Consider the following 26,398-nt stretch of genomic DNA (forward strand, 5'->3'; position numbering starts at 1 on the left):
AGCAGAGAAATCTCATCTATTCAGCATATGCAGAAAAGAGTCAAATCTAGTTGTAAATTTACACCAGATCATTCTCTTTATGAGAATTCTTGAGGGAATGAATTACATGGTCTGATATTGTCCTTGGTAGATCTTGTTTTCAAGTACTTTTGATTCATTCAGTGAACATTTATTGATAGTTTCTTTATTTGATGGTTTATTTGGCTCATAGTACAATATTCTTTGTTATTATTTGGGAAAGGCTTGATGGAGAAATTTTACTTGGGTATATCCTCATGACTAGATTTTGAGCTTCTCGAGGATAGTGTATTAGCCAGGGTTTCCCAGAGAAATAGAACCAAAAAGATCTATATATCTGTCTTCCTGTCTATCTATTTATATATCTATCTATCGAAAGATGTATTCTAAGGAATTGGCTCACGTGGTTATGGAGACTGGCCAAGTCCAGAATATGCAGAGCAAGTGTCCCACTTTGAGTCTAGAGGCCACGGGCTGACGTAGAAGAACCAGTGTCCCACTTTACATGTTATTAGGCTGGAAGAGCATATATTCTAGTTTGAAGATCATCCAGCAGGAGAATCCTGTTATTTGGAGGAGGATCACCCTGTTGTTCTGTTCAGGTCTTCAACTGATTGGATGAGGCTCACCCACACTGGAGGATAATTTGCTTTAGTCAAGTCCATCTATTTAAATGTTAATCTCATGCCAAAACACCCTCACAGAAACACCCAGAATGATGTTTGAACAACTCTCTGGTGATCCTGTGGCCCAGTCAAATTAATACATAAAATTAACCATCCTCAGTAGGAATCATATTTTATTGATTTCCATATGCCTGTATCCTAGCGTAGTACTGCACATTACACTGGGCTCTGATAGAAACTGTGAGTTGAACTTAGATGATTCCTCAGCAGAAATTCAGCCAAGATGAGAAAAAGTTAAGCAAAAAGTTTTTAGAGGAGTCCTCTAATTAAATTCCTTGATCAGATGTTAACAAAACAAAGAAACATTGCAATTTATTGGAAAATTGGCTGATTGCATGTGAAAGCACAGCTCCTGGTACCTAAGCTGCAAAAAGAAAAAGAAAAGCTATGGTTGGCAGAAGTGAGAGAGAAGGAAAAGAAAAAGGGAGCTAATATTTATTTAAGAATTTACCATATGTGGGGAGCCCCGGTGGCTTAGTGGTTTAGTGCTGCTTTCCACCCAGGGTGTGATCCTGGGGACCTGGGATCAAGTCCCATATCAGGCCCCCTGCATGGAGCCTGCTTCTCCCTCTGCCTCTCTCTCTCTGTCTCTAGTAAATAAGTAAATAATCTTTTAAAAAAAGAATTTACCATGTGTATTGTTCTAGAAGCTTCATTGTACATCATGTCATTTACTCTGATCAGAAAGACTCTGTACATTTAATAATTTGCTGAGAGTTATGCTGATTTCACTCAATTCTGAGTGTAAAGCCCACAGTCACAAGAGGGAAAATGCACAGAATTAGGTTTTAAAGTAACCAGAAAGGATAGTCATCTAGAATATTCCATTTCCTGATGTTATTAGCTAACAAAAGTTTTCCATACAGATAAGCATTGGATAACCAATGTAATTACTGTCTTTTTTTTGACTAGATAAATGAGAGATGCCTCTTACCAAAAGGCTAGATTGGGCTGGAAAATAGAATCTTTTTGGCAGCTGGAGATACTAAAGCCACTTTTAGGTTATTCATGACATACGTTGATCCAACCACAAATTGCAACTGATCTTTTTAAATGTGTATACATTAATTTTTTTCAAGCATTTTGTATTTTTTTTATGGCTTCCTGATGCAGTCCTCTTCCAGCACCTCCAGCATGACCTCACAATTTTAATTTACAAACTCAGTTCAAGTGTCTCCTTGTGAATGTTACTGATATCAAAAAGCCTACATGTAGACTCATGGAATTTACTTTAGGCAAACCCACTGTTTTGTGTTCTTTCTTTATTATGTGTTTTAGAGAATGTTATTCTGTTTAAACTACATTTTTTTCTCCTTATGCTTAAATAGTAACTCTAACCTTTGCTCAGATGCCTTTTGTTTGTGACCTTTCTTCCTATTGGTGGTTATTTCTGTATCATCGATAACACTCTACGTTTGCCCAGACTCCCAAGGTATTGCCTGCGCAGCTTTGAGTTCCCTTTAACTATATATTTTGCTTGCAATGATCCCTTTAGGTAATGGAATACTGTCATTAGGTGTTTATCTCTACTTTTTTTTACCCACATCACTCCTTGAGGCCCTATTTATGTATTTCTTTATATGGGAACCACCTGCACGTCTCTCTTTTTTAGTAGCCGGTGTTGCGAAGACTCACAGTTCTCACGATCATTCGGTCATTCAGTGTCGTACCTGTCTTCTGCTATGTCAGGTGCGCTTCCTTCCTTGAAATAGAGTAGGAATCTACAGAAGATGACTGTTGGCAACTTTGATACTCCCAGAAAGTATTGTTTGATTTAAGAGGAGGTGAAGTGGGGGTGGGACTGGAAGAGGATTCATAAACTAACTAGAAGCTCTGTGAGGTTTCATACTCAAATTAAGTAGAATCTGTTCAGAGGCCAGTGTGAGAGTCTTTTTGTGCAAAAGTGATGACAGTGTCTTTAATTCCTTTTAACGTTATCTTGGCTTTTCCTTAGAGTGGGATCGAGTGCACTCTGTGTTACTTGCCACAGAACACAGTATGGATCTTTGTTCGCTCCCTTGGCGGAACGTCTTTTTTACTTGAACGGTAGCTGGAGTAGCAGACTGTTCAGGGTTCAGAATCACATCTGAGCTGGGGGCAGAGGACATTATAGTTGGGTCACAAGGCTGACAGTGATGTCAGCCTTCTGATTCAGCGGAATAATCTCCTGAGGGTTGCATTCCAGAAACATTGAGTTGGTAGGAGAAGATCATAATGTTTCCTGCATAACATTATGAATCACTTACATTCCAAATTGTATCTGAAATTTGGGGTATTCAGGAAATTTTTTATTTGAGCTGTATGTCCCAGGAGTAGAGTAAATGAGAAACATTTGTGGCTATGTGGCTTGCTTGGTGGAAAACGTCAATAGTTGGTCCAATTTTTTTGGACAAGGGATTAAGAATTTGAAGTCCGTTTTGGCAGAGGATTGAAACTCCTTTTTGGAGACTTAGTTTACTTGTGTTTTGCAATTTATTTGATTTTGGAAAATTTGCTTTGGATATGATGATTTAAATATATGAATTATTGAAGGGTCTCGTAAGCAAAAAATTCTTCCCACATGCACACATTTCAGAACAATTAATTGAACTGTATGTTCAGACTTCTGAAAAGTATTTCCAACTGAACCAGAAAATTCTGAGTGTGAAAGATGTGGCTTAAAATGAACCAAAATATTTCTTAGGCCCCATAAAAAATGGGTGATTCTTATTAAGTATTAATTTCGTTACACCAAAGGAAAAAATGTAACATTTGAAGAAATATTTCACCTCCTCGGTATTTTACAGGCTTTTAAAAATTTCTGATCTTTTCATAGAAAATTATTTAAGTACAGAATTATGTCATTTAAAGTCAAGACTTTGAATTCTTGGAATATTTTAGATATATTGCTACATCTCATGTTCTTAAGGACATAGTTCCAGGCATCCCTTCCCTAGGACTTTCTTGCAGTATATTATCAACATAAATGAAAAGGTGGCTTGGTGTTATAAGAACAAGGAGCATATGGAAAAACATTTGGGTTTTCGGTACACCTCATGAGGGATGTCAGGTTGTGGGGATGGACTGAATATGTTGAGAGAGCACTAGGTATTAAGCCAAACTTGTGATGTCAACAAAGCTTTGTCCCAATTCTGATGTCAGTTTAGTTTTCCCATTACCAGGAGAGCTATTTTATTACATATTATTTTCTCTCCTTTCTCTGCCTTGTGCAAGGATGGATAGTCTTAGGCAGTTTATCTTGGAGTCTTCTGGTGACACATGATATTTCAAAATGGCAGAGCTGAGAGATCAAATGTGGATTTCCTGTGAGAGAAGCAACTTGAATGTCTTTAAAGCATAGACAAGACTTTCTCCATTGTCATCCAGACACCGAGATCCACGAGCTTATTAAATGATGTTGATGCAGCATTCAGATCACAGGGGCACCAACCTAGCAACCAAAAAAAAAAAAAAAGAATTATCAAATGGATTTTTCATTTATACCAAAAGTTATAAATAGTTTTCTCTCAGTTTCTTTTGCTTTTTTTGTATCAGATTTATATAAATTTTTTAATAATATTTTCTAGACTCTGTTACAGAATATTAAGGAGGAGCTGTCTAATGATTTCTTTAGTAATACCATAATAGTATCAGTTAAATAACTTCCAGATCTTTTAATGGATTATCTTATAATAAAGTACATATTTGTCTTTCATTAGGTAAAAGTTTAAAATAAGTTCAATTACAAGCAGTTGGTCCTATGAAATTTTAAGTACTAGCCCTACTGTGGCTACATATTCCTATGGGAAGTAGAATTATTATATTACTTATAAATCATATTATTTTAATTCAATTGTAGTTTATCAGCAAGTCAAATGAATATTTATAGAAATATCCTTAAGCTGTATAGAGTGATAACTTTGAAATACGTCAGTTAATCCTTAATAATGATGATGGTGACGGCATCTAGCACAGAATACATACTATGTGCCAGTAAGTGGTCATGTGTATTATAACCTTAATATGTACCATGAATATGTGAGGAAGGCGCTAGAATCGTCCCCTCCTCTGTCAGGTGAGGATGCTGATACAGAGTCTAAGTAACTTGCCTGAGCCACACGGCCATTGAGTAGCTGGATAGGAACTGAGGCCAGGTGCTTTTTTGTCTTCCCTGTCCATCATGTAAACCTCTGTGCTCTAATACCTTATAGTTAATTTGTAAAAGAGTAAACACAGATTTTAAAAACCTTCCATGCTTCTGAATTTACTATTTAAATATTTTTGAAACTATTGAACATTTGCAAAACAGTTTAAGAATATACATATTTTAGAGTTATTTAGAACTTGTGTTCCTTGATTTTTTTTTTTAAGTTCTCAAACCATTCTGAATTCATTCAAAAGCATTGCACCTTCTTTTCTTTTATACAAAAGTCATGCTTAGGCAATATGTGTTTTAGCCTCTTTTTCCCTTTGGTGAGGGAAATTAGCTTTGTAGAAGGATGAGGAAAGGTTAGAGTCAGTGGACAAAACAAACACTTGATATAGAAGTAGAAAGAATGCAGAACTGAGCCCAGTTTGGATTCTGTTAAGAAAGGCAATTTAAATGCCCAATTTCTGGCCCTGACCCTTGTTGGCTGAACACTTCACTTGATGCATTCATTCAACTGATAGCCCTCGAGCATCTGCTGTGGGCCAGGGCCTGTACTGAACACTGGATATGTTACAGTTCAAAAGATAATCTAGTCACTGTTTCCATTGTGGTAAAAATAATCTTGGAACTTTTCCTTTTTTTGTGAATTAATGATGATAATACCTACCTCATTGGATTTTGTGAAGATTAAATAAGATAACATAAGCAGAACACCTGGCCCCTATGTGTGCCAATGTAAGTTAGCAAGTATTTTTATCACAACTCTGCCATTTGTATAGTTTTTGTCTCTGTAGCTTTGTTTCTATATAAAACAGAGCAAACTCTGTTTTATTTCTCTAACATCTCAAGGTAGCTAGTGTAAATTCCAAGCATGGCAAAGACATTTTAGTAAATAATCACCACTCAAGGAACAACATGCTATGTGGATGATAGTCTTAATGGGCCTGCTCCCAGTTATGACAGCAGCAGCCTGTGCCCTGTTCCTGGGCTCCTCAGTTGTTGGATGCACAGGGAAGCATGTGTTTGCTTAGGCCATTTGAATATTGTTTACCGGGGCCATTGTACTGGCTATGGCTGGGTGGCCTGTCTTCTCTTTGGAAAAGTTACTAGGACTTTATAAATGTTAAGAAAAGTCCTGTAGGGAAGATATCTTGTTGTGCTGTGCAGAGACCTTTATTAGATATGGTGGTTTGGCAGCTTTAGAGATAGGTTTAAGATCATTATTATTATGCTAAACCGCTTTCAGCTTTTTAAGAGAAGCAGGTTTTGTGCAGGCCGATTGTTTCTTAGTCAAGGTTGTGCCTGCTGTCAGCTACCTTTCCGAATGGGGAATGCTGGATGTTAGTAGGTAGGGTCTTTAGAAATCGTTTAAAGCGAGCCTATGCTTTCATAATTTTTAAGCCGGTAAAGTCTACCGCTGAGGCATCAACCAAAGAGAAGCTAGAGCTTGTTTGTTTCCTAACTGAGCTGTGGCCTTTGTTAACAGGATTGGTGATACTGAAAGTATGAAATAGAATTTAAAGTAGGAATTCTGCGAAATTCTGGGAGAAAAGGTGCTGAGTCTTCGATTTTATATTTAAATTTATTATTATTACTAATTTAAAATTAAATTCTATTTAATTTCTAATTTAACATTTTAAGTGAATTTGAAAAAAAATTATTTAAGATTTTCCCAATACCTCTAGAATAGAAATCCAGACTGAGTAATATATCCATGGGCTCACTTAGAGAAATGATTTACTTATATATGTGTTTTTGTCACTGAACTGAGTTCCTCAAACACTGAACTGAGGAACACAGAACAGCTATGTTTATTTTCCCACTGCCCACCCTGGCAGTCGGGGCTCAGTGAATGCTGGGTGACCTGGCTTCCTCCGTTCCCTTTCGTTTCTCTCCTGATGCAGTACACCTCGTCCAGTGTGCCTTTTCAATTTGGAGGAAAGCTTATGTCTCTCTCTTTCCTTGGAAATCACAGAAAGCAAATGCTTCCACTTGAACTCTGGTCTGCTGTTCATGTGCATGGAAGTATTTGGTCTGGCAAAGTGTTACATTTTTACCCTGGGATTGCTGAGTATGTACTGGTATGTGTGTACACATTTTGGTCTACTGTGTAAGTAGCTTATCTCTGAGCCACATAACTGTGTGGCCAACAGCATCTTGTTGTTAGGTCGTAGATCTTTTTATGGTTATTACCACAGATAATCAGAGCCTTCGATTAAGATACCCCATTGACTAAGAACCTGGCAGTCCTGTCTGGACTACTCAGAAACCTGGATATAGAGCAGTGAAATGACTAAGGTTCATGCGAAGATGGTATTTGCTGCAGGGTTCTTTCAAATTATGCTTAACAAATGTAATAATGAAAGATTAGTATTCTAAAATTAATCCACATTGCATTAAATACACAGGTTTAAGAAGAGATATGGTAAAAACTAAAAAGGAGAAAGTTTAAAATCTTTTGTTGCTAAAAAGTATGACGAAAAGAAGAGGCATTTGTGTTAGATTCAGTAAAGCAAATAACATGAATACCTCACTTATTGGAAGAGGAAATTAAAATAATATATATACTTTTAAGTGTTAAATCTAATATTTAGACAACTAAAATTAAGCATACTGCTCGTTTCCAGACAGAATTTCTTTGTGTTTGAACATAAAGAAGAAAATGGCTTTGTTTTTGTTTTTTTTAAATTGGAGATACATTTTTTGATGAGTTTTAGATTATTTTTTTAATGATTGGTATTAAAATATTCAATAAACAAACTGCAAAGTGAAGTTAATTTAATGCACATAACATAAAACACTTGAATTAGCTAGATTTAGTTCTTTATGAAGGAAAGTTGGGTTTCTAGGGAAATTTTTATTCAAAGAAAAATGTATTCCATGTAGTAACATGAGTGGATTCTCATAAAAGATTCAGCCACTACTTAGCCATACAAAATAAAATGTGAAGTTCTGCATTCCATCACTGAATTAATAAAATATTCAAAAGAAGGTTTAAAGTTTGTTTTATAATTTATATTTTTATATGATTTACATTTATAATTTATATAATTCAGTTAATGTAATGTGCACAATAAAGATATATTCAGCTAAGTATATTATATTATGAGAATTTGAGAAACAAGCTCACAGAACCTTAAGAAAAATGTTTCTTAGAACCTTAGGAAAAATGTTTCCTAGAGCTTTAGTCATCCTTAATTGTGTCTTAGCCCTCTTTGGAAATCTCACATGACTCAAAAAGACTGCTTGGAGAAAGGAAAAAGGAAGATGAGTTACTGAGTTGTAGGCCACTGTCTGTGGTGTTTTATTGCATCAAGTTTAATAGATGGGGAGTTCTAAAATGTGGCCTTCCCTTTTTTGGAGTTTGTTTAACAAGAGTCTAAAAAGTAATTAAATATATTATTATCATGGCTGACTTATGTCAAAACTATACACACGATTATACTTAATTAAATGCATAATCAATTGACTGATGTGTCTATTATTTCTTAAGTTGGTATTTAATGGACGTTTTATTTAATTTATCTCAGTGGGCAGAGATTAAACAACATTTCCTTATTTCTTTCCCTTTGGTTAACTAAGTCCTTTGATGTATGGCTGTGTACAGTTAATGGTGATTTACACGTCTGTCTGTTCTATTAGTTTGTTTTCCTTTTTTCTTTCCCTTTCTTTCCTTCCTTCCTATCTCCTTTTCTTCCTTCCTTCCTTCCTTCCTTCCTTCCTTCCTTCCTTCCTTCCTTCCTTCTTTCCTTCCTACCTTCCTTTTTCTTTTGTTTTGTTTTGTTTTGTTTTGTTTTGTTTTGTTTTTCAGAAAGGAAAAAGGAACAAAAAGGAGTATGGTCATTCTTGCTGAGAGTTTACCTGACTCTTCCTCTAGCAATAACACGTAAACCATGTAGGCTTTTGAGAACTTTCCCTACGTGACTTAATTCCATGTGCCCATTTGTAGACTTTGGAATGTAGTGTGCTTGTAAATAGCTTTCCTGATCTTTCTTCATTTTTTTTCTTTATTAAATTTAAATGCACATTATTGGATATTTATATGCTTGTATTAAACTTTTATAAATATATTTTGCTTTGTTTCAATTCATGGTAGGACCAATGCCATATTGTATACTAAAGTGATATTTAATAATCTCTTGAAATACTTTGTACCTTGCCATCCAATAACACATGTTTTTTTTTTCTCTCTCTTTTTTTTTTTAAACTGTAACAGGAGGAAGTAGGTTAGGTTCTTTCTTTCTTTTTTTTTTTTTAGGTTTTATTTATTTATTCACGAGAGTCACAGGCAGAGGGAGATGTGGGCTGCTCAAGGTGAGCCCAACATGGGACTCGATCCCGGGTCTCCAGGATCAGGCCCTGGGCTGAAGGCGGCGCTAAACCGCCGAACCACCCAGGGATCCCCAACACATATGATTTTTAATTCTGTTGAGAACATCTAAATCCCATAGGAAACCCTATCATAATTTTAACCCTAAAATGTCAATAAACAATTAAAAAGGTAATGTAAATAACACTGACACCGCACACTCACACTCAATTATAGGTGCACTCGTTCTCTTTCCTTCCTCCCAGCAGAAGTGTCTGTTCTCTTCTCTTTCTAAAGATCAAGCCTGTGTACCTGCTTCTGATGAACATAAGTGATGAACACTTATGATGTAGAGCATCCCCTCTCTTCACTTGATATTCACCCTCTGACACTGATTATCATTGTCATTGATATTAAACATTCAGATTTTTTCTTTTCAAAATTGTTCCCTCTTGATTCTACATCCCCTTTTGTCAGGGATCCCCTCTTTCCTTGAATATGCTGGGTCTCCAGTTTTCTCACCTCCAATGTGCTCCTCTGCCCACACTGACCTGGCTTCTTCCCTGAGCCTTCTAGTGACTCTCTCTCTGGCCACCATGCTCTTTGTGTCACTAAAGCACTGCAGGCTTTTTGGAGCTCCTTCTGCTGATCTGCTCAGTGGCATTAGGGGTTGTTGACAGTTGACAGATACCTCCCTCTTGAAGCACTCTCTTTCTTTGACTTCACTGAAACCATCTCTTAGCCACTCATTTTTGTTCTTTTTGTTTTAGCCTATACCCTTTTTTACCCAGCTATTAAATGTCTGAGTTCCTTCCACTTGCTCTACATTTGCATTTTCTCTTTTTTCCTTTGCTAGATTCCTCTGTTCAGTCATCACATGGCCAAGAAACCATCCTTGAACTCCAGATGAGATTAGCTCTCTCCATTATATACTCTAGTAGTAACATGTTCATCATTGTCCTTGCATTCATCAGATTATTTTCTATTTATATGGTGGTTGATTAATGGCTTACCCCTAGTCTATAAGCTCTTTGAGGTTGGGTACTGTGCCTGCTTTATTTATTTCACTGTGTTATACTTAGTCCTAGCATTACTCTTGCACATACAGGTTCATTTTTTTTTCTCAAATGAATTATTTATCTATATAAGAAGTATTTCTTTCTTCATTAAAATAAAAAGAAGTAAAATTAAAAACTGTTGATATTGAGTGATTATTGCTCTGAAATTATCTGAAGGTTGTTTAATGTTACATTTTTGTCAAGGTTAACATGTTTTCATTGACTAGAAGGTATATCAAGTGTCCTTTAGTTTTTTATTAGATAGATTCTATTGTAGCAATATAACAAACATCTGAAATTTCAAGTTTGATTGTATTAGTCTGGGCTCTCCAGAAAAGCAGAATCAATAGGATATATATATATATATATATATATATATATATATATATATATATGTATGTATGTAAAGACTCAGTGTAAGAATTGGCTCACGTGATTATGGAGGCTGACAAGTTCTGAGATCCTCAGGGTGAGCCAGCAAGCTGGAGACCAAAGGGAGCTGATGCTCTACTAGTTTGAGTCTGAAGGCCTAAGAACCAGGAGAACTGAGGGTATAGCTCAGGTCAAAGACTCTCAAGCTCAAGACACAACCAGTGTTTCAACTTGGGTCCAAAGGCAGAAGAAAGCTAATGTTCCAGTTTGGAGGCAGTCAGGCTGGAGGAATTCTCAGGGAGGGTTAGTCTTTTGTTCTGTTCAGGCCTTCAGCTGATTGGATGAGGCCCACCCATGTGTGGCTAGCAAGTTCCTATAGTCAGTCAATGAATTCACATGGTAATCTTATTTGAATATATTCTCATAGATACACTCAGAATAATGTTTGACCAGATATCTGACACCCTATGATTCAGTCAAGTTGATACCTAAAATATACCATCATATTGATCAAATGAAGAAAATTTATTATAGATTTCTACTTTTCAGTCTTTTTTTCTGTTTCATTAGGGTGAGGTGGTTGCCTTATAATTTTCTTCAAATGCTGCAATTGACAAGGCACATTTAGATTTTTTTTTAAAGATTTTATTTATTTATTAGAAACAGCAAGAGAGAGAGAACATGAAGGTAGGTAAAGGCCGAGGGAGAAGCAAGCTCCCTACTGAGCAAAAAACCTGATGCAGGGCTGGATCCCCGGACTCCAGGATCATGAGCTGAGCCAAAGGCAGGGCATGTTGAATCTGTGCCTGACTTTTCAGTCACTCCACACATTGAAGCTGCTCTTTCAGTCTCCTTTTCTACAACTTGTCTGCAATACCCAGTGTTCTAGCTAGGTTTGTTGCTTACCATAATCTAAGCTACGCTTGGTAATACTGTGACTTTGCTGACATTGTTTGCCCTATTTTAATAAACCCACTCCCTCTCAATCTTGTCCCAAACTTACCTAGTTTTCAAGGTTCAGAGTGAATCTCAAACACTGTTGTGAAACTGCCTCTGAAACTTCCATAGCTGCTGCTCTCCATGCAATTGTCTTGGCCCCTTTTACTTTTTTTACTTTTTTTTAATTTAACCAGTTCCTATTCTGTTTCCACCAAAAGCATGTCAAGTGCTGCAGAGCAGAAACTGGTATTGACTTTCTTGTGAGTGGTGGGGGGTGGGGGGGTCCTGCAGGATGGTGCACATGATGTGCTACAATAAATGCATTGAATGAACACTCAGTTTCTCTCATAGGTTTTTGAATTGACTTTTGGTATGGGAGTGGAGTGTGCTTGGCCTGATTCTGGTTCTCTTTCCAGAAAGCACATCTGCTTATCTAATCTGTCCTCTTATTTCCAGTCGGTTAAAATACTCTCAATTATTGGCTAACTTCTGAATTCTTAAGAATTTGTTGGGAATGGGAACTTGATTCCTCAGTCCTTTTTCTAGCAAGTTCCACTTTCCTGAATGACATTCTTGCCTTTATCATCTTATTAATTTTCAGGAAAATGCCAGTTATTTTTCTTAGTTTTTAGTCCATTGGGTTCTTTGTGTCTGGCCCTCAGTGAGCAAGGTGTTGAGTCAGGTACTGAGATTTCTACATAGATGAATATGATGTAGTGCGTGCCCTCTGGGAGCAAGGAATCTTTGGGGAAGGGAGGAGGCAAGGGGAAGGAGAACTGTGTTTAGTGAAGTCTTATGCCATTTAGAATAATACATATTTGGGGAATGATAATTTATATGTAATTTGAGGATATAATCCCTTCCCCCATGGAGTTTACAGCCCAGTTGGGGGATGCATGTAAATAAATATAGATCAGGGTGGGAAATACTTTGATAGGGATAGAATAGTTGGTTAGGGAGCGATGTGTGGGGAATCTGTTGCCCAAACTTGGTTATATAGTAATTTGGTTGAAATTCTCTTTTCTGATGTGATATGGACCAGTACTTGGTCAGGTAATAGAAAAAGTTTGTGCTAGCAGGGAAAATAGAATTGATATTTCAACCATTTAATTTTAATTTAAGTTTTATATGTATACATTGATTCTTTAATTTTTAAAATTTATGACCTAAGACTTCTTGATTCTGACCATAGGTTTTCTCACCAGAGTTTGCAACCATATATTTTTTTATAACCACTCCTTATAGTATTCAGTTTTGCTATTTTTAAAGTAATATGAGTAAAGCTTCTTTCTTGTAAAGCAACTGGAGTGCAAACTCCTTCCAGATTTATGATCTTCCCCCGTCTTTTATAATTGCTTTGCCTTCTGTAACTTGACAATTTTTTTTTTTACAGATTTACCTTTGAGTCTTTTTAAAAATATACAGCTGATTTTCTTAGAAACAATTGAATTTTTTCATATTCATATATCTTTGGTTTATGTAATATTTGGTTAAGTTATCAATTAAAATAACTAGTACAAGTGACATAAACATATATGGGAAGACACACAATGGACTCTCACGACACAAGCATGCTAGTCAAGGGATGAGGACAGAGGTGTGCCAGTAAAGCAGAGAGCAGGCTGCTACCTGAGAAGACTTTGCTTTGGACATCATTCGGCTGATTTGATGCAGTGTCAGGTAAATCTGGGAATGAGTTAAGTGGAGGTCAGTTAAAAAAGCTTCCGATGTAAAATAGAGCAAATATGCTCTGGGAACACAATATGCTCTCTAATTGCTTGTCTATAAAATAGCCGCTCTGTTCTCTGTGACATAATCTTATTCTAAAGTTTCTCGGCCTCTCAAGATTGATAATTTATCTAAGTAAAATAGCTGAAGTATGCTTTTTTTTTCCCTGTGAAGAGTACCTGTTTCCCAGGATCACATCACATGTTTTCTGTGTAACAAAATTTTCTTTTTATTCTTCTTGTCTTTTTTGTTGACTTTTTTTTCCATGATGTCAGATTTTTTTTGTAAGATGCTTTAAAGATTACTATCTTTGCCTGAGCCTGTCAGAAAAAGATAGCATATATGTTAGTGATTTATGATTGTTGTTTTTTATTTATGGACTTAGTTTTTTGTCTAATATAGTATCTCATTCCTAGGAATCCTATTAAATTGTTTCCTTGCTGTGTGGCTGATTATTAGCTGTGATTAGAAACTATCAGAGACCATTTTAGTGGCACCTAGGTGGCTCAGTTGGTTAAGCATCTGACTCCTGATTTCAGCTCAGGTCATGATCTCCTGGATCCTGAGATTCAGCGCTGAGTAGGACTTCACACTCAGCGGGGAATCTCCTTCTCTCCTTGCTCTCCCTTTTCCCCTCCATTTTTTTCCCCTCTCTCTCAAATAAATCTTTTTAAAAAAGAAAGAGAAGAAACATTTATATTTGTTTGAAACTTCATTTTTTAATAGGACCTGATGAATGTGCCGTAAATATGAAATTAACTTATTTTGCACAGTTCACTCTTTTAAATACACCTGTCATTTTTCTGTTTCATGTGAATTTCCTTGATTTCAAGATGTTTAGTTCTTACCAAGAAAATAATTTACAAAGTATTATTTTGCTTTAAGTCATTGTATCAGCCAACTTTTGCCAAGAAGACTGCTTAAACAAATAACCTTAAAGTCTTAGTGGTTTATAGCAACAAAGATTTAGCTCTTGTCCATGCAAGTGTGGGGTACAGGAGGCTGTGACTCTTCCCAGCATTTGGTTCCACTTGATGTCTAAAGGAAACAACACTTATCAGAGACCTGCATTTTCTGGCAGAAGGGAAAGAACAGTCACCCAAACATGACAGCTCTTAAAGCATTCTCTTGGACATGATTCACCTTGCTTCCAGTCACATTTCATGTGTCAATACAAGTCACTTGGTCTAGCCTGATACAGTACACACCTCTCACACACACCACTCTGGGCTAGATCACAACTTGGTACAGTTCCCCCCTCCTGGTATGGGAGTAAATAAATAGGAATGCAATGTTCTGTTACAGTTAGGTCTTATTTTAAAGATTTTTGGTTTTGTTAGAGGAATATTAATAGATATATTTTGTGAATTTTACTGTGGAAATAATTTTTTCCTGATATTTCTCAGCTTTATATTTTGAACTCTGTGGAACTGATGTTAATATACAGGTTGAGAGTGAATTAGGATTTTTGTAAGGAAGAATTAAGTGAAAGGATATTAAATATGGAATTCTTACTTCCTACTTCATTATATTTTCTTTTCTCCACCTTTATCATTTGTCTCCTTCTCCTATTGATAATTGAGTAGGAGTTCAAACTTTTTTCGTCCATCTGCTATAGTTTCAATTTGTAACTTTAGGAATTTTGAAGATTATTTCCCATTGTGTTGATTAGTCATTAGTCATTTTGGCTGAATAATCTGACGCTATTTACTACCTTTTCAATACACTAAATTATGCCTTTGCCAATTTCAGAGTCATGGTTTTGTTTTTTTTTTTTCTTACAGCATCCACATGTGGACAACAGTCTGCCAACAAGTAAACAGAAACCAAGTTAAGTCACAGACAGGCGCAGCTGAAATACCAAATCACCCATGGCCTTTTCTAGAGTTATATTTACTTGTGCACAGTGGGGACTACATTTCCTTACAAAACAAGAGATAGTTACTTTTGCTGTTTTGAAATAGCAGAACTGAACCTCAAATGCATGAGATCATGAAATCTCAGCGGGGTATGGTACTTGAAAAGGGACAGTGGGCAAGTTGTCAGAGAAAGTGGAGATTTGTGAGTGATGCTGGATGTTGGAAGGAGATAGGAAATTTGAAAAGTAGATACATCTAGATATCCAGGAGTAAATGTTTTGTGATAGTGATAGAATCAGATTTGGTCCTAGCTATTGCCACAATACAGAAGCAGTCGCATTGGTAAAATCTTATCAAATGGTGGCTTACATTATTCTGTGTAATTTCAGAGAAGTCCCCTCCCCCAATCTTCCAAGATTGTGTATTCCACTTTTTCACTGTCATATCCCACTTAAGTGTTTTTCTTTTTTTTAAATAAATTAATTTTTTATTGGTGTTCAATTTACCAACATACAGAATAACACCCAGTGCTCATCCCATCAAGTGTCCCCCTCAGTGCCCGTCACCCATTCACCCCCACCCCCCGCCCTCCTCCCCTTCCACCACCCCTAGTTCATTTCCCAGAGTTAGGAGTCTTTATGTTCTGTCTCCCTTTCTGATATTTCCCACACATTTCTTCTCCCTTCCCATATATTCCCTTTCACTATTATTTATATTCCCCAAATGAATGAGAACATACACTGTTTGTCCTTCTTAAGTGTTTTTCTTAATTCCATACCAACTGTCCTTTTCATAGGGTGAGGTCTGAGAAGGGCAGCAATGATCATATCATCCAGTATATGCATTTCTCTTTAACTTTGTTAAAGCTCTTGGGAAAGATGTTATTTCACCTGTGATTGAATCTAGTTCTGTAAGGGATGAGATGATAAAGTCTACCTATACAACTTTACAGATTAAATGAAAGAGTTTCAAAGATGATGAGACTCGGCCAAGGTGAAAGGGCCCAAATGGGAAAGCCAAAGCCAGAAGAACAATCTTGTCTCCTAATTAAGTGTTCTTACTTTATATGACATATAAGTGGCTATTTCATGAGTATATTAATATCAGATGTACATAACAGAATATAAGTTTTTCCTGCACATAAGATTGAAGTAGCATAGTAAATAATAGGTGTCTGGCCAAAGAAAGGAAATTATTTTGTGAGTCATTGAAAAGTAAGCAGAAGAAATTTTAAAAAATATAGGAGGACAAATTCCCTTTAGCCGTTAAATGCATTGGGTTGTTTTAGGCTCCTTTAGGAAATGTTTTATCCAGTAAAATTGAAAGCTATATAAATTAACTCATTCTGCTTCACTCCTGACCTCACCATGCCAGTTCTTCTCATGGTTCTAGTTCTAGACTGGTTCTAGGATTTGCTAAGTGTGAGCTTTACAATTTATTTATCCTCACTTAGTCTCAATTCTCCCATTGGTAAAATGTGCACAGCTTGGAGGTGTTCTTCTGGGAGATGGACCCAGATTTTTTTGGATTTTTTCATCCAGAATTACTCTTTTAGGTAGGTGCTATTGATCCTATTTTGTAGATAAGGTAATAAATGAAGTTAAGATAACCTTTCCTGAGGATACATTGCTAATAAGTTGTATACCAGAATCCTAAGTCAGGTCTATCTGATTCCAAGGCAGAGTCTCTCTGTCCAGTGTACTTGGAAATGCACTTGACATTTCCATCCATCCATCACAAGGTTACTATGAAAATCTGATAAAGTACGTGAAATTTTTAGAAAATTGCCAAGTGCTATATTGATGCGAGGTATTGTTGTTTCTTTTATGTGTTCTTAGCCACTTACTGGAAAACAGCAGTATGTTCCAAGGCATAAATAAATTTTATATTTTCTGCTTTATGGATGAGGAAATTGAGGCCCATGGGATAATGAAGGATGTCTACATAGGCTGAAAATAGCAGAGTAGTGTCATTTCCTAGTCTAGTTCTAAAGCCCATCGTCCAGTCTCTCTCCTTATTCCTCTCTAGACCTGAGTTTTTATTCTAGGATAGGGGCGGATTCCATCACTATGTACTGATCCTGTGTTGGAACTTCCCAATCAGCTAAGACACTCTAGCGAGGTAGAGTTACTAGTAGAGTTACCTACTAGAGTAGGTTACTAGTATGGAAAGAGGTAATGACATTGATGGTAGTATTTTTTTTTAGACTATATGCATACAGGTAATCAAACTTCATGACAGTTGGGTATAACACTATATGGCAACCCTTCTGTACTTTATGGATTCAGAATTGGTTACTTTGGTGCATTAGGATTTTGGCAGAGCACCCGCCTGAAGAGAATACTCTGTAGCAGCTCTACCATATGGCACTATGTCCAATTTTCCTGTTGAATCATACCAGCGAGGTTACTACATTTTTCTGGGCTTGTTTATCTTCATTTTCTAAGTTTGTTTTAAAAACCCTAACAAGATATTCAGAGAAGCCCTTGTATGTGTAAATTTGCCTATAAATCTGAATTCTGCATGAGATGTTACTACCAAAATGATGAATCTATTAAAACTGTAAGCCACCATGATTTTTTTGTGTTGTTCAGAGAAACAGATCAACATTCTCCTGTTCTTTACTTATTTGAATAGATTATCAGTCCAAAGGAAGAACTTTGCAAGTAGTTTGTTACCTAAAATGATATCTTTTTTGGTTGGGAATTATGAATAACTCTTTGTATATTTGTTGAAGAACAGTAGTTAACTTTAAAAATGGCTGAATTTGGGTTATCCGGGTGGCTCACTTGGTTAAGCTTCTGCCTTCAGCTCAGGTCAAGATCCTAAGGTCCTGGGATCGAACCCCACATGAGTTCTCTGCTCAACAGGGAGTCTGCTTCTCCTTATCCTTCTGCTTGCCACCAACTCATGCTTATTCTCTCTTGTTCTTTCCATCTCAAATAAATAAATAAAATCTTTTAAAAAATGAATTGATTAATATTCTTGGGCACCTGAGTGAAGGACCACATGAAAATATGTTGAAATATACAGAGAAGGGGGATCCCTGGGTGGCGCAGAGGTTTAGCGCCTGCCTTTGGCCCAGGGCGCGATCCTGGAGACCCGGGATCGAATCCCACGTCGGGCTCCCGGTGCATGGAGCCTGCTTCTCCCTCTGCCTGTGTCTCTGCCTCTCTCTCTCTCTCTCTCTCTGTGTGTGACTATCATAAATAAATAAAAATTAAAAAAAAGAAATATACAGAGAAGATAAAGATTCAAAGCAAAAATCTGTAGTTGGTGTTTTATTTGAACCTTAAAAAGAATTATTATTTTTTAACAGGAAATTTTCCTTTCTCTTTTTTTTTTATTTTTTTTTTATTTTTTTTTATTTTTTATTTTTTTTTTCTTTTTTTTTTTAAAAGATTTTACTTATTTATTCATGAGAGACACACAGAGAGAGAAAGAGAGAGAGAGAGACAGAGACAGAGACATAGGCAGAGGGAGAAACCAGCTCCATGCAGGGAGCCTGATGTGGGACTTGATCCCAGGACTCCAGGATCACGCCCTAAGCTAAAGACAGGCACTCAACTGCTGAGCCACTCAGGCATCCCAAGAATTATTATTAAATAGCGTAACATCTGTGAGTGCTTGAGGGAAAACTGTATTACCTTGGACTCATTCTTGAACCTTTTACTCTTATGCTGCATGTACATTCTGTCAGGAAATAACATCTGCTTTCTCTTCAGATCATACTTATTACTTCTCACCATCTCCACTGTTTCCCTGCCATAATCTTCCCAAGTCATCACTATCTGTGACCTAGCTTATTTTAATAGCCTACTACTAAAGTCAAATAAAGGAAAATATCAGTAAACTTTTATTAATAAGTGTTTTTCTTCTATAGACACAAACATTTTAATATGCTTTTTTACTATCCATTGTTTGTAAAATGTTGAGCAACTGTTATGATACAGCTAATGCTGTGGGCAACACATGGTAATTCTTTTTTTTTATAAATTTATTTTTTATTGGTGTTCAATTTGCCAACATATAGAATAACACCCAGTGCTCATCCCATCAAGTGCCCCCCTCAGTGCCCATCACCCAGTCACCCCCACCCCCCGCCCACCTCCCCTTCCACCACCCCTAGTTTGTTTCCCAGAGTTAGAAGTCTCTCATGTTCTGTCTCCCTCTCTGACATTTCTCATGCATGCCAAGTCAGACTTTCCAATTTTATCCTTTTAAAATAGATGCAATATACCTATGCATGATATAATATTTGTACATATGAAATCTATATTTGTTTAATTTGAGCCACTCAAACTAAACCAATGTATAGGTGTACAATGAGAAATATAAATGCTTAGTTATTTTTTCCCAACACAGTGTAAAATAACCCTGCCCTGATGGTGGGATTTGCCAACTTTTGGTGTTAACAGCTTTGCTCACTTCCTGGCAAGGACGGGTCAGTACCCAATTTGTAACGGAGCCCAGGGGTCAAAAGTTACCTTTAAGTACATGTACAAATAGTTGTCAAAAGTAATGTTATTAAAATAGATTTATTATCCCTGAAAAAAAAACCTCATTTTTTCTCCTTTCCCCTTTATCCCCTATCACTATTTTTTATATTCCCCAAATGAATGAGACCATATAATGTTTGTCCTTCTCGATTGACTTATTTCACTCAGCATAATACCCTCCAGTTAACACATGGTAATTCTTGTTTGTTGCCTTGAGGAAGTTATCTTTGGGAAGATGAGATCAACACATGTTAGAATTTCACTGATCATATGAATTAAATGAAGAAAAAACACTGAAATAGATTATAAGTGCCCATCAAAGTTAAGGCATTTTATATAGAAAAACCCCTGGAACCTACATGCATTTAGTAGATTAGAGATGGTTTCATGGAAAAGGATGAAAATGAACTGTGCCTCAGATGATGCTGAAGAGTTGTAAGAGAGGCAAGGTGGCATCTTTGCAGTTGTACTAAGGCAGGAATGAGTCAAGTGTTTTTGAGCAGAAGTATACCAATTGGACTGAAAAATAGGCAGGTTCATTTGAAGGATATTTGAAGATGAGAGGACAAAGTGAGTTCAGATTACGGGAGTCTATTTGATAAGCTGTTGGAGCCATATTTGGGTTATAGCTGGTTCTGTCTATTGAGAATCCTGAGCTGGGGCTAGAGATTGGGGGATGGACCCAGTAAATATTATTGATAGGAATTCTTAAGTAGAGTTAAGAATGTGGTTTTGGAGAACATGATGGGTATAATTAGGGTGACCAACCATTCTGTTTTGCTCAGAACTCTTCTTAGTTATAGCTCTGAAAGCCCCATGTTCTGGGAAACTCTTCAGTTGCAGACAAAGCAGATGGCTGGTCACTTTAGATATAGTTCACACAAGTGGTTGGGATCAGAGGTTCAAACCAGAGTGACGCATTAGTATGTTAACAAGCGAACAGTGCGTGACAACCAGAAATCCAAAGCAATTCAGAGCTCTGGGAGGCAGTCAGTAGAATTGAATTATATTTTGGCTGAGAGCAATTTGGCCAAATGAAATTTAGTCAAAAGCAGCATTGTCAGAGGAACTTTGACAGTTGGGTTGAAATAAATTTGAAAATAAAATGAATATTTTTAACCACAGGCTTTCAAGCTTTACATCATGATGATAATAATAATAGCAGCTACCGTTCATAAATGCTTATCATGTGCCAAGCACCTTATTCCTTAAAACCAGTCTATGAGATAAGCACTGTTATTTTCTCCATCTTGCAAATGAAGAAACTGGTGTTTTGAGAGATGAAGCTGTTTGCACAGTTACACAGCCAATTAATTGTAGAAAGAGACATTGAACCCTAGGCAGTCCAAAGCCTGTGTTGTTTAGTCACTATGTGGTACCACTTCTTGGCATCAAGTTTATTTATCAAAGTCTGTTTATTATTTATTATTTTTTTACTGCAAAAATAACACCTGTTAATTCTAGAAAAATTGTAGCATATGGACTAGCAGAAGAACATAGTAAAATATGTACAACTGCTTCTACTTAGAAATAGGCTCTGCTATTTGCAAATGACATATCAGATAAAGGACTAGTATCCAAGATCTATAAAGAACTTATTAAACTCAACACCCAAGAAACAAAAAAAATCCAATCATGAAATGGGCAGAAGACATGAACAGAAATTTCACCAAAGAAGACAAACGCATGGCTAACAAGCACATGAGAAAATGCTCCGCATCACTGGCCATTAGGGAAATACAAATCAAAAACACAGTGAGATACTACCTCACACCAGTGAGAATGGTGAAAATTAACAAGACAGCAAACAAATGTTGGAGTGAATGTGGAAAAAGGGGAATCCTCTTTTTAAAATTTTATTTTATGTATTTGTTCATGAGAGACACAGAAAGAGGCAGACACATAAGCAGAGGGAGAAGCAGGCTCCATGAAGGGAGCCTGATATGGGACTCGATCCCAGGACCTTGGGATCATGCCCTGAGCCAAAAGCAGACGCTGAACCGCTGACCCACCCAGGTGTCCCCAAAAGGGGAATCCTCTTACACTGTTGGTGAGAATGCAAGCTGTTACAGTCACTCTGGAAAACAGTGTGGAGGTTCTTCAAAAAGTTAAAAATAGAGCTACCCTATGACCCAGCAACTGCACTACTGGCTATTTATCCCAAAGATACAGATGCAGTGAAATGCCGGGACACCTGCACCCCAATGTTCATAGCAGTAATGTCCACAATAGCCAAACTGTGGATGGAGCCACGGTGTCCTTCACAGATGAATGGATAAAGAAGATGTATGTATATAGAATGGAATATTACTCAGCCTCAGAAAGGACAAATACCCACCGTTTGCTTCCATGTGGATGGCACTGGAGGGTATTATGCTGAGTGAAGTAAGTCAATCAGAGGAGGATAGTCATTATATGGTTTCACTCATATGGGGAATATAAGAAATAATGAAAGGAATTATAAGGGAAAGAGGGGAACTGAGTTGGAAAAATTAGAGAGGGAGACAAACCATGAGAGACTCCTAACTCTGGGAAATGAACAAAGGGTTGTAGAAGGGGAGGGGGGGAGGGGGCTGGGATAACTGGGGTAACTTATCTAGGTTGTATTCTGATTACCAACACAATGAAAACCACTGGTTGAAGAATATTTGCTTTTCAGGTGCCTGGGCGGCTCATTCCATAAAGCATGGGACTCTTGGTATTGGCTCAAGTCATGATCTCAGGGTCGTGAGATTGGCACCCCCTCCTGTGGTGCTGCTAGCTCAGCGGGGAGGCTGCTTGAAGATGTTCTCTCCTTCTGCCCTCTACTCCTCTGACTCCCACTCATGCTCGCTCTCTCTCCCATTAAAATAAATAACTTTTTTAAAAAAGAAAATTTGCTTTTTGAAAGATCATGTTGAACAGCCTTCTTTCAGCTAAGTCATTTTTATTTATTTTTTTATTTCTTTAAAATTTTACGTATTTATTCGTGAGAGACGCAGAGAGAGACAGGCAGAGACACAGGCAGAGGGAGAAGCAGGCTCCATGCAGGGAGCCCGATGTGGAACTCGATCCTGGAACTCCGGGATCATGCCCTGAGCCAAAGGCAAACGCTCAACCACTGAGCCACCCAGGCGTCCCAGCTAAGGCATTTTTTAAAAAAGACTTTATTTATTTATTTGAGAGCGAGAGATTAAGCAGGGGGAGGAGCAGAATGGGGGGGGAGAGGGTCAGGCTGACTGTGCTGAGCACAGAGCTTGACAGGAGAACCTAATCTCAGGACCCTGCGATTGTAACCTGAGTGCAAACCAAGAGTCTGATGATGTTCAACTGACTGAGCCACCCTGGGTGCCCCCAGCTCAAGCATTTTCAACAAAATCACCTGGACCCATAACAGGAACCATAAGCAGGACCCCAGACTCCAGGCAGAGTTTAGGAGGGGGTTAACTCCTAAAAAACTTGATGACCAAAAATTGATAGCTAGAGTAAGAGAGGTAAATTTCAGGATCAGAATACCAAAGTAGTCCCCAAAGCTGGAATACCAGGGCAGAGCCAGGCTAATGACAATGGGGGCTTGCTGAGTTCCCAGGATGTTGGGTCACCACCCTTTAAATCCTTGCCAAAGGGCACAGAATTAGGCCTGGGGGTGAGCCTACAGGTGAGAAATATTGCCCCAAGAGCTGAAAAGAGCTCCAGGGATTAGGAATCTGGCAGGTTCTGACAATGGGAAGTTTTGAAGGCGAACAATATAATGAAGAGTTGTTACGTGATTAAATTAGAGAAGTTTAGGGATATTTTGAAAGCTATTGTGGTAGTGAATGAAGGGGGAGATTTCGGGCAGTGGTAGGAATTATATTTAGAAAGGTACCTAGAGATTTCTATTAAATAAATAGATTGGAGAAATACCTGTAATGACATTTCTCTTACCATATCTTGGCAAACAGACAAAACATGTGGTTGGTCCTCGGTGGCTATAATGCTATTATTACTCTTACTAAATTGAGGTTTTAACTGGTATATTAAAATTTTCTTTTGTTATGGAGCCCCTAAATAGGCATGCTGTGTCTTATGATTGCAGTTTAAGTTAATGTTACCATGTTTTAAAATTAAAACTTATTATCTTTTCTTGCTGCTATGAAGGCCATCATGAAACTAATGATTAATATTCTGGAAAGACATTTCAATTAAATTTCTTGGTTATTGATCAGATAAGTATTAAGATTTATGATTGTCTTCTGAAATTTTCATTAGGTGAGTCCTTTGTTGCTTTGGGTAACTCTTAGTAAGTGGTTTCCAAACCCTGGAAATTACCACTTTGAGTTAATTTAGAAAGAGACCTCTCTTTTGCTGAGTGTGTGTGTTGTTTTTTGTTTATTTTTATTGCACAAAAAAGTAACAATTGTATAGAAGTTGATTATGTTCTTAATTACAAATAACTTTATAGTTTCTGGAGGTTTGGTATTAAAACACTTCCAAGGATGCTTTAACTATTACAGGAACATCCTTTAATTAACTGTAGCTGATGGTTAGATTTGCTTCAGTGCTTTGAACTTTTACATCAAGCCTTTCTTGCCCAAAATGATGAATATGATCATCATTTCTGTCTCTTCCATGGAATTTTCTAATATATATTGTTTTAAAAATTACAAAGATTCTGTTCATTGTAAAAACCAAAACAAAAAACCCTAAAACCGTATTGAATATAGACTACTTTTTCTCCCTGCCTCCAAATGATAACTGTTAACAGTCTGATGCATATTTTTCCAACTTTTCACAAGGATTCTGCTTGTGTACACACACACACACACACACACACACACACACATACACACACACACTATAGGTTCCTCTTCCTCCCCTCCCCCTTCTCCCACTCACCTTCCCTCTTCCCCCTCCTCTGTCTCCTCCTCCTTCACAGGAGTGTGGAGTGTAGTGATAATGCCAAGGGAGAGAAGGCTTTGTTCTGTGTTCTCTCCCTTATTGAATTTCACTCCTTGGTCGAGCTTACTGTCCTCGTCCTTTCCTCCCCTTGCCTACCACCAAGGTTCAATAAATTCAGGCTATGCTTTGCTTCTCTTTATCCTCAGCAGCCAAACAAGGAATTCCCAGAACAAATCCTCAACTATGTAAAAGACAGCAGTTCTGGGTGTTTCTCTTGGGGACAGCAAGCTAAGCAGCCCCAGTTCTGGCCTCCCTGGTGATTGGCTGAAGGCCCAGAGGGGTTTTGTGTACCAGTTCATTCCAAGTGTGAAGTTTCTCTGGGGTTTCCTTGGGAAGTAGGTTCTTCTTTGTAACCTTTTTCTTGTCTGTTATGGGTTGAGATTTCTTCTGCAGTGGTTATCTATCATTTCAACCCTGATTTCTAATCTACTAGACTTTTCTAAAATTTTTTGTGTGTTGATAATGGAACTTCTTTTCTGCTCTCCTGTCATTTTAGTGGAATTTAGGTACACATGATGATTCAGTCCATTCTTTGAACCTCTCAGGTGCCTGATCTTTGTTCTCTTTCTGGACCAGAGTTTTGGAAATTCTTTTAAGGTTCGTTTGCAGTTCCCCTGTCTAATAACGTGAAAGTTCTAGCTTAATTTTAATATTCTAGTTTAAATTTAATATTAATCATAATTAGATCACCGATAGCATATTGTTCTCTAGATGCAGAAATGACACCATTACTTAGTAAACTTCTTTTTGCTGCATTTACAGGCCTTGTCCACAAGATGTTACTGCATTGGGCAAATTAATGATATGAAATTCACTTTTAGAAAGTTAGATAATTAGCCTTTCCTTTGATGTATATTAATGTCACTATTTGTAATATATATTTGTATTTTATTTGCCAGGTAACTGAATATTGTCAGTTTCCTTTTTCAGTATCTAGATCAGTTGGAAATGTAAAAAAAAAATACTGATAGTAATTTTTAATGGGCACCTGGTACTCAATGTATCTTAAAATGATTTCTTAATCACTATTAGAAACAAATGAATAGGGCAGCCTGGGTGGCTCAGCGGTCTAGCGTCTTCCTTTGGCCCAGGGCCTGATCCTGGAGACCTGGGATCGAGTCCCACATCGGACTCCCTGCATGGAGCCTGCTTCTCCCTCTGCCTGTGTCTCTGCCTCTCTCTCTCTCTCTCTCTCTCTCTCTCTCTGTGTCTCTCATGAATAAATAAATATATAAAATCTTTAAAAAAAAAACAAATGAATGGTTCAGCATTTTTAAAATTATCGAGATATTTTTGTCATACAACAACATATTTCTTAATTTTGTCTCAGGAAGGAGAAAACATTTTCTATTTGGCAATTGAAGATATAGAAACAGACACAGAGCTTCTGATTGGCTACCTGGACAGTGACATGGAGGCCGATGAGGAGGAACAGCAAATTATGACAATGATCAAAGAAGGGGAAGTTAAAAATTCTAAAGGACAATCAACAGCTGGCAGAAAAGGTATTGCCTCTAACTGGGATTTGAGAGAATGGAAGTTATAGGGGAAATAAAGTTTGAAGTGGGGTTGAATTATATAGATGCATTATAATAGGGTGTTGTCAAGATAGTTTTTGTCAAAACTACTGTCAGAGAATACCCAGCTGTACGCCCATCTTTCTTCCAGCAGGAGGAGAGAGCTGGGCGTGGGTGATAGATGTGCCTGCAGGACTGCTATGGTCAGCACCAGCTCCTGGCTCTCACTGTTCCTGCTGGTCTGCTGTGGTGGCAAGTAAGGAGGATTTTTGCCCTCCAGCACTGAATCTGCCACTAATCAGGCTTGTCACTGAGCAAGTCACTGACTTTTGGAGACTTTACTTTCTCATCTGCACACGGGGAA

At 37.4% G+C, this 26,398-nt stretch overlaps 1 protein-coding gene and 1 long non-coding RNA gene across 3 annotated transcripts in view; one reads left to right on the top strand and one right to left on the bottom strand.

Moving 5' to 3' along the window:
- The window catches only part of PRDM5 (PR/SET domain 5), a 198,074-nt gene that overhangs the window by 65,832 nt on the left and 105,844 nt on the right, over positions 1-26,398 (top strand). For both annotated transcript variants that reach the window (XM_072755333.1, XM_072755334.1), the window contains exon 4: positions 25,848-26,022. In XM_072755333.1, the coding sequence (XP_072611434.1) occupies positions 25,848-26,022 (175 nt within the window). The remainder of the gene's footprint in view (positions 1-25,847; positions 26,023-26,398) is intronic.
- On the bottom strand, positions 163-24,600 carry LOC140598504 (uncharacterized). Its single transcript, XR_012000943.1, has 2 exons — positions 24,455-24,600; positions 163-4,134 (listed from the first exon to the last, which is right to left on the bottom strand). It is a non-coding gene; the product is annotated as an uncharacterized lncRNA (long non-coding RNA).

This window comes from Vulpes vulpes, chromosome 4, assembly GCF_048418805.1.
Source record: "Vulpes vulpes isolate BD-2025 chromosome 4, VulVul3, whole genome shotgun sequence".
Taxonomy (NCBI): domain Eukaryota; kingdom Metazoa; phylum Chordata; class Mammalia; order Carnivora; family Canidae; genus Vulpes; species Vulpes vulpes.